Source organism: Carica papaya, chromosome 4, assembly GCF_054855325.1.
Source record: "Carica papaya isolate Zhongbai chromosome 4, ASM5485532v1, whole genome shotgun sequence".
NCBI lineage: Eukaryota > Viridiplantae > Streptophyta > Magnoliopsida > Brassicales > Caricaceae > Carica > Carica papaya.
In genome coordinates, this window is record NC_142312.1 from 25,732,063 (window position 1) to 25,740,214 (window position 8,152).

Here is an 8,152-nt window from a genome sequence, read left to right on the forward strand (position 1 = left end):
CTTAATTATTAAATATTAAGGAGTTAATTAACTCTTCAATTACTTCTTTTTAATAATCAATTACATTAATTACTTGAAGATTAAATAACTTCTTGAGATTAATTATTTGCAGTCACCTTCCTTACATAAATAAATTATTCATTTATTTTCCTAATTATTAATAAATAAATAAAAATATTTTTCAAAATTATTATATTTTCCAACTAACGGTAAATTATGGCCCATCCGGGCCCCATTCTACCGAAATTACAAAATTAACCACTGCCGTTTGTCGGTCGGATGTTTCCCCGTACGCGAAGTACCAAAGAAATTGCAAAAAATAAATAAATAAATAATAATAAGTGGATAAGAAATTAACAAATAAAACCCAATATTTTCGTATTTATATTTTATCCCCACATATCGGAGATCGTCGTCTCTCTCTCTCTCTCTCTCTCTCTCTCTCGTTGCTCTGCGATCTTCAAATCTTCCAAAATCTAGGGTTTATCTTGAATTAAGAAAGACTCATATTTGACCTAACAACACATCTCTGTGTAGATCGCTTTCTTTTTTTAGTTCAAATTCGTTTTCATATATGCTTATATATATATATATATATCTCTCTTCTTGGGGAGAGAATTTTTCGGACGGGGTTTTGGATTTGAATGAGAGAGAGGGTTGGTGATTGGTGCATGTGCGGTGCCGCCAAAAGAAAGTGATAATAAGGAGAGACTGCGGTTTAGCGATTAGAAGCAGGAGTAGGTGGGGAAATGCGGATGATTTTCTCTCAACTACTTGGTTGCTGAGATAATTCAAAATTCTTCCGTTAGAATTTTCTTTTCTTTTACTCCGTTTTGCTTGAGAGGGAGGTGAATAAGACAAACTGATTTCCTTGGTGCAACATTTCTGGGAATTTGCGAGGAAGATGCAGCAAGATCAAACCAGGAAGGTGAGTTACTTGATCTTTAATTTTCCTGATAAGAGTTTTTTTTCTGGATGTATCCCGCAAGAATTTTCTTGGTGGCTGCACAGTAAGTTTTTGGAGAAAGAGATGTAAATTTCTGGCATTCTTTTTAATGATCCAAGAAAGCACATGGGAGTGTCCGATCTAGTTTCTGATTGCTGTCCATTTATTTCTGGGGAAGTGTGGGTGAGAGAAGAAGCCATGAAAATCTGAATATCGAGTTTCGAGATTTTTGGAGAAGAATCTTTTTTCAGTTGAATTCAGTTTTAAGCTTCGACTATTGTGCTCTGATAGCTCTGATTTGGTGAAGTTGATCAATTTAGGGCCTTAGTCCTAATCAGATTTATTTTATCCTTTTAGCGCTTGACCGGAAGAACAGTGATTGCCGATGTGTGTAGACCTTGGATTTATCCATTTCTTGCAGACTTCATCTCCTAATCATTTCTTTTGTGAATATAGTTTTCTTTCTTGTCATCTTTATATTCATTACTCGCTTCTACCCTGTGTTAGTTTGGTTTTGTGTGGTCCGATTTCTTCTCCAAGGGTATCATCCATCCCTTTTTTTTTTCCTGTTATTAAGGCCTGTAATTTCAAGAAATGGATTTATTTTATTAAATTCGTCACTTTATTCTTTTATTGAAAGATTTTCAACTATATTATCCAGTGGAACCTGATTCTTGTTCCCCAAATTGGTGGCCTGTGCTTTCCTTTTTCTTTTTTGTAATATAGAGTTTTATGGATGTATTTTGTGATTTTGTCATCTCACTAAGATTATCTTTAGTATCTCCAAAGCTGGCATATACTTTTTATGGGTCTCAGTTCTGAGGTCGTTTTAGTATTAGTCCAGATGGTTGAATGATCTTGTTCATGTTAGACATTTCTGAACTGATAAGAAGCTTGAAAACCACTGGCTAATAACCGTACTGTGAATTTGATCCCTGGTTGCAAAGTGTTTCTTTGTTTCTCAACTAAAACTTCCAGTTGTAGATTCCTGCTAAAATATTCTTTGATCTGATTTTTGAGGGTGTTGGTTTTAAAGTTTTATGTTCTTTTTCTTGAATATATCTTTATGGTCATCTGTAATGATATCTTGATATGCATGTATATGAAGATTTATGATAGTTTTCTTGGTTCAGGATGTAAAAGAGATGGACTTCTTCACTGAGTACGGCGATGCCAATCGTTACAAGATTCTAGAAGTTATAGGAAAGGGAAGTTATGGACTTGTATGTGCAGCACTTGACACTCATACTGGTGAGAAGGTTGCAATTAAGAAGATACATGATGTGTTTGAACACATTTCTGATGCTATTCGAATCCTGCGTGAAGTGAAGCTGCTCAGACTTCTGCGGCATCCTGATATTGTTGAAATTAAGCGCATTATGTTGCCACCCTCAAAGAGGGAGTTCAAAGACATATTTGTTGTTTTTGAGCTTATGGAGTCTGACCTTCACCAAGTTATTAAAGCAAATGATGATTTGACTCGTGAACACCATCAATTTTTCCTTTACCAAATGCTTCGTGCTTTGAAATATATGCATACAGGTGACTGCTTCTCTTTATGATAATGTTACTGCCTCTTTTTCAGTCGTACTCGTCTTTAATTTTATGTAGCTATCGTAATAGGTTTTCGAAGTGTTTGCTGACTCTGTTCTGATTTCAATGGGTTTCATTGCAGCTAGTGTCTACCATCGTGATCTTAAACCAAAAAATATTTTGGCAAATGCAAATTGCAAATTGAAAATCTGTGACTTTGGACTAGCAAGGGTTGCATTTAGTGATACGCCAACAACAGTTTTTTGGACGGTTTGTAGCTCTGTAGTTCTTTTATACTTGATTTATTGCAATTTCATAATGTTGTGCTATGGTGTATTTGACATGTTTTTCTTCCATCATCATTATGGAAAGTAAAGGAAAATTTTTTATTATTTCCCCTGCAGGACTATGTTGCTACACGATGGTATAGGGCACCTGAGCTGTGTGGATCATTCTTTTCTAGGGTATGACATAGTTGCCATGTATGGCCTTTTGCTTTCTCTATCTAGTGTGTACCTATCTATCGATCTACCTACTTCTACATGCGTAGTCCGAAAATGCATAATTGTTCTTATTATATGGTACCTACATGGTTGTAATGCTTGTATGCTACCGGTATTTCCTTGCTGTTTCCATATTTTTCAATTATATTTACATAACCAAGATGATGGATAAGTGCAGCATCTCCTGCATCCCAATAAAATTTAGATTATGTTTGGGTGTTTTCTGACTCTGTTTTTTTCTCCCAAATTTGCCACAAAATTATTTCTGAATGATGGGATGTATTGGCATTTTTAAGCCTCGGTTCTTGCTTTCTTTTTCTTGATCTTCTTCTAGTTGGAAAATTAGTATGAACTATTTTATTTCTGGATAAAGTTATTGGCTACTGTGAATTTCTATGATATATAAATTCATGGTTGCTCTTAACATTTGGCAAAATATTATGGTACTGTATCTTTTTAATTGCCACTTTCTCCCCAGTATGAGCATCAAGAGCAACATACAAGTCCACAACTTCCCTTTCCCATAACTTCCAGAATTTGGTATCGGCTGGCTTCTCCAAACTCAGTGAAAAAGTCCATCTCTTTTAAGTTCCTTCTTAGTAGTGTTATTTCAGAAGTAAAAAAAATTATGGTATTGTAAATCATTTATCCAAAAAAACTTTATCAATGTTTTATTATGTATATATTTATAGTTTAGAGTGGGAGGCTTGTTCTGGGTCAAGTCTCTCATCAGTGTAATCTGTGCTGTAAGGATGTTATGGAGAATGAGGTTGCAGGTTGTGTCCCGTCAATTTTCTAGGGATAAAACACAAAAGGAAGGACATATTGGACATATAATATAAAGATGGGCATATGTGTAAGGTTTACCAGGTTCTTCTTCTTATGGTCTATAATATGACACGGAACAACATTTATTTCTCTCTGTGGAATGCTTTAATGCTTTATAATATTAACTAGTAATAATGCCTAGATTAAAATAATTCTTGTTCAGGGAGGACTTTGAACTCTCCTGGAAGTTGAAATATCTTTGACTCAGGTAATGGTGTCAGGTTATGCCAGTTTTTCGGAGCGGTTTACTTGCACTCCAAAATTTGTAGGTCTTTGTAATAGTCTGATGTGAACTACACTTCCTTTGCAGTATACGCCAGCCATTGACATTTGGAGTATCGGCTGCATCTTTGCTGAGATATTGACAGGGAAGCCATTGTTTCCTGGTAAAAGTGTTGTTCATCAGTTAGATTTGATCACTGATCTTCTTGGGACACCGTCACCAGAGACCATTTCAGGAGTATGTCATCTCAATCTCATGCATATCCCCACTATTCTAAGTTATCTAGCAATGTGAAATTTGTATTCATGATGATAACCACTAGGCTATTTGTTGAACAAATATAGGTCCGGAATGAGAAGGCGAGGAAATACTTAACAGAAATGCGGAGGAAAACCCCTGTTCCTTTTGCTCAAAAATTTCCCAATGTAGATCCATTAGCAGTTCGATTACTACAGAGGCTTTTAGCATTTGATCCGAAGGATCGGCCAACTGCTGAGGAGGTATGTGTTCTAACACAAAATCAGACTCTAACGGACTATAATGTTTTTGGTTTCTTCTTCTGCCTTTATGACCTATAATGATTAATGATTGGGGCTCCTAAAAGAGAATCCTATAATCTCCTTAAGTCAAGTACTTAAGCACTGACAGAATAAAACTACTGTGTAACTTTATTCCCATCAAAGTAGCTTTATAAAGACTTGCAAATTATACATCGCAACCTAGGAACTGCTTTCCCCTAGGATAGCCGAAAAAATAACGTGTAAGAAGTACCAAAAAATAAATTGATACAAACTGACTCTTCTGACCAGAGAGATTCAAATTCCCAACTATTAACACACAGTCAATTAAATTAAAACACATAAGTGTAAGAAACAAAATTCATAATAACTTGGCTTTTTCGTGTACTTCACATGAGAGAATGTTTTGTATACTTGACTGGTTAAAGTTGACACTTTAATATGTTCTTCTGAATTAGAAGAATTGGAAGGATCCCTAACTTTTTTGCCACCATAAGATGCTATTTTTCTTGAGCTTGTGTATTATATCTGAAGGCTTTTGCTGCTTGGTTATATTGAATCTTTAATTGTCTTTAATAGGCACTGGCTGATCCCTACTTTAAGGGCCTTGCAAAAATTGAGAGAGAACCTTCTTGTCAGCCAATCTCAAAGTTGGAGTTTGAATTTGAGAGACGAAGGGTGACAAAGGAGGACATCAGAGAGCTTATATACAGGGAGATACTAGAGTTTCATCCTCAGCTGCTCAAAGACTATATGAATGGATCAGAGGGCACAAATTTTCTGTATCCTAGGTTATAATATGTCGTCCACTCCTTTTTTCTTTTAATTTTTTTGGGTGCATTAAGATTCTTTAATGTGAGTTAATACGTCGTTAACTCACATTTCCTGTGTTCTTAAGTAAGTGTTGGTCTTAATTCATCCTGTTATTGCAGTGCCATAGGACATTTCAGAAAGCAATTTGCATACCTGGAGGAAAACAGTGGTAGAAGTGGTCCAGTTATACCTTTGGAGAGGAAACACTTCTCTCTGCCGCGGTATGTGATTGGCATGTTTTTGTTACACAACTGTTACCTATATGATTGACATGTTTTTGTTACACGAAAATTATCTATATTTTGTAGTTATCTTAAATTTATCTTATTACCAATTGGTTTATGAAGGCTGAAAAGGTGTTCTATTTGCTTTCTGCTCTTCCAATGGGTATCCCAACTTGTCTTTTGTTTACAGGTCTACAGTTCACTCTAGCACCATCCCTCCTAATGCTCAAACAAATTTGGCTTCACATGATAGCCGACAGAATATGGAAGAGGCTTCTAAAAATAGAGCACCTTCTGGAAATGGATTAACTTTGGCACATTCATCAAGGGTTTCACGGCCTCCACCAAGAGTGCCATCAGGTATGGGTGCCAATCCATAGTCAGATGCATCAGGATCTGTTTTGGAAATACATATTCATGTAGAATTGATAGAAATGTGTGATGTACAGATGGTTTCCAATAGGATTCCTGTTTAGGAGGGTTAGAGGTCTTTAATCTTCCGATGCCAAATTTTGTTTCTTGTTATGTTTATATATTTAAGATGTTTTCTCAATTTTACAGCCAAACCAGGGAGAGTTGTGGGATCAGTTCTACCATATGAAAATGGAAGAAGCATCAAAGATGCCTATGATGCAAGGACTTCTTATAGAAATGCAATACTTCCTCAGACAGTTTCTCCGCGATGCTTCTTCAGGACAAACACTATGAATCCGGAGAAGTCTGAAAGAGACTGTTCACAAGTCAAACCACAAGTTTCTCAGTGCAATATGGCTGCAAAATCAGCTTCTCCTGGGATGGGCGTTGACACAAATACGAATCCATATTATCAACCACAAGGCAAGATTGACCAATTAAATGAGCGAATTTCAATTGATGCGAAACTGCTGCAGGCTCAATCTCAGTTCAGTGCTGTAGGTGCTGCAGCTGTTGCTGTAACTGTTCACAGGAATGTGGGAACCGTTCACTATGGGGTGTCCTAACTTGGGTACATGCGCCTAGTCATCCTTGAGTTGGATGGTTAAAACAGCTGTTCTGAGGATTGGGGTGTTTGACTTACTGAAAAGGAGAGGTAGTCCTGGAACGATGATCTCTTTTCTCACTCGATGGTCTCTTTCTCACCCTAATCCACGCAGCATTCTGTAATTATATTATGTTAGGTCATTGAATATGAATCAGAATAAATGGCTTTCTAATTTTCCAGAGATTTTAGCATAGCAAGGCGTTTTCTTAAATCATGATTTTAGGTACTTTGCCGGAGTGGTTGGCGGCCTTAAGTTCATCTGGAATCTGAATCAATTGCTGAATGGTAGAAGTGTTTAGGAAAGTACTTTTGACAACGGGAGAAATTTTCTTGTTGTAAAGCAAAGATCACAGGCAAATGGATAAGAAATTCTTCTGTAATCTGAACAAACTGGGATGTTGATATCTTTCAGGATGAATAAGTAATCCTACCAAAATTTCTAGATGTCTTAGTCTCTTTGTATAGCTTTTGTGACTTGTTTGGTTTAAGATGTGATATTTACATTTGGCTTAGTGGAAATTAGGTTCTGATACATTATTTTGTGCAATTGTGTGACAATTAATAAACTATCTGGGACTGGTGTGTTGCACGGTGAAACAAATTTAGGTGGCATGTCAAGTGACACATTTAATGACATATAATGTAACTTACATTATATATAAAAATTTTATAACTAAATCTTGCTTTGTATATAATAAAAATTTTATATAAAAATTTAGCCTTCAGGCCAGCTCAATGGAAGCAATCATAGATGTGAATTAATGTTGTGTGTACCTAATTGCAATTACAGTGAGAATATGATGGTTTTTTAAACAAGCGTTTTCTATTTGGGATGGAGATATCATGACTTGAAGTTGATGATTCGATCATCTTAATCTGAAAAAAAATTTTAGATCTGAAAATAAATTCTACACTCAAATTACGAAGAGTGTGATTTATTCTCCAACCTTCTTAAATGAATTAAAAGCTAAAATTTTTATTTTTTAGAAAATTATATTGTATTATTTTATCTATTTTACATAATTTTCTCAAAATAACATATATTTAAAAAAAAAAAAAGCATCGCATAAATTTATTATTGTATAGAATATGCTTAATTTACAAATCGTTATATTTTTGAAAATAACAAATAATATCTCGATATTATTATGTGAAATTTGTGATTCTATTAATAGGATTAAATATTATGCATTATAATCTTGCCAATGTGAGTTAAACATTAGTTGATAATTTATGATCTTGCTAATAAGAGTTAAATATTGAATATTGTGATCTTCTAATCAAGGTTAAACATTAATTGTATTAACATATTTGTGTAATAGAAACTAGTTTTAACACTGTGCCATGTCTGACAAAGTAACGTATTATTTGTGTTTTTTTGATCTATGCTATTAGAATTAAGTGTAAATTTAGTTTATATCGAAGATAACAATTTCTTAAATATAGGATATATGTTTTGCTAAATTTTAAATATACAAATCAAATTCTCAGAAAGATTATGTAACGGCTCCGAACTTAAAAAAAATAAATTATAAATTGAATG

At 34.7% G+C, this 8,152-nt stretch overlaps 1 protein-coding gene across 1 annotated transcript; it reads left to right on the top strand.

Annotated features, from left to right (window-relative positions):
• The first annotated feature begins 391 nt into the window (after nucleotides 1–391).
• LOC110825614 (mitogen-activated protein kinase 19-like) lies at nucleotides 392–7,053 on the top strand. Its single transcript, XM_022056082.2, has 10 exons — nucleotides 392–928; nucleotides 2,080–2,488; nucleotides 2,622–2,749; nucleotides 2,884–2,943; nucleotides 4,121–4,270; nucleotides 4,378–4,533; nucleotides 5,131–5,342; nucleotides 5,484–5,585; nucleotides 5,779–5,948; nucleotides 6,150–7,053. The coding sequence occupies exons 1-10, from the start codon at nucleotides 905–907 to the stop codon at nucleotides 6,566–6,568; spliced, it is 1,830 nt and encodes a 609-aa protein (XP_021911774.1). The 5' UTR covers nucleotides 392–904; the 3' UTR covers nucleotides 6,569–7,053.
• The last annotated feature ends 1,099 nt before the right edge of the window (nucleotides 7,054–8,152 follow it).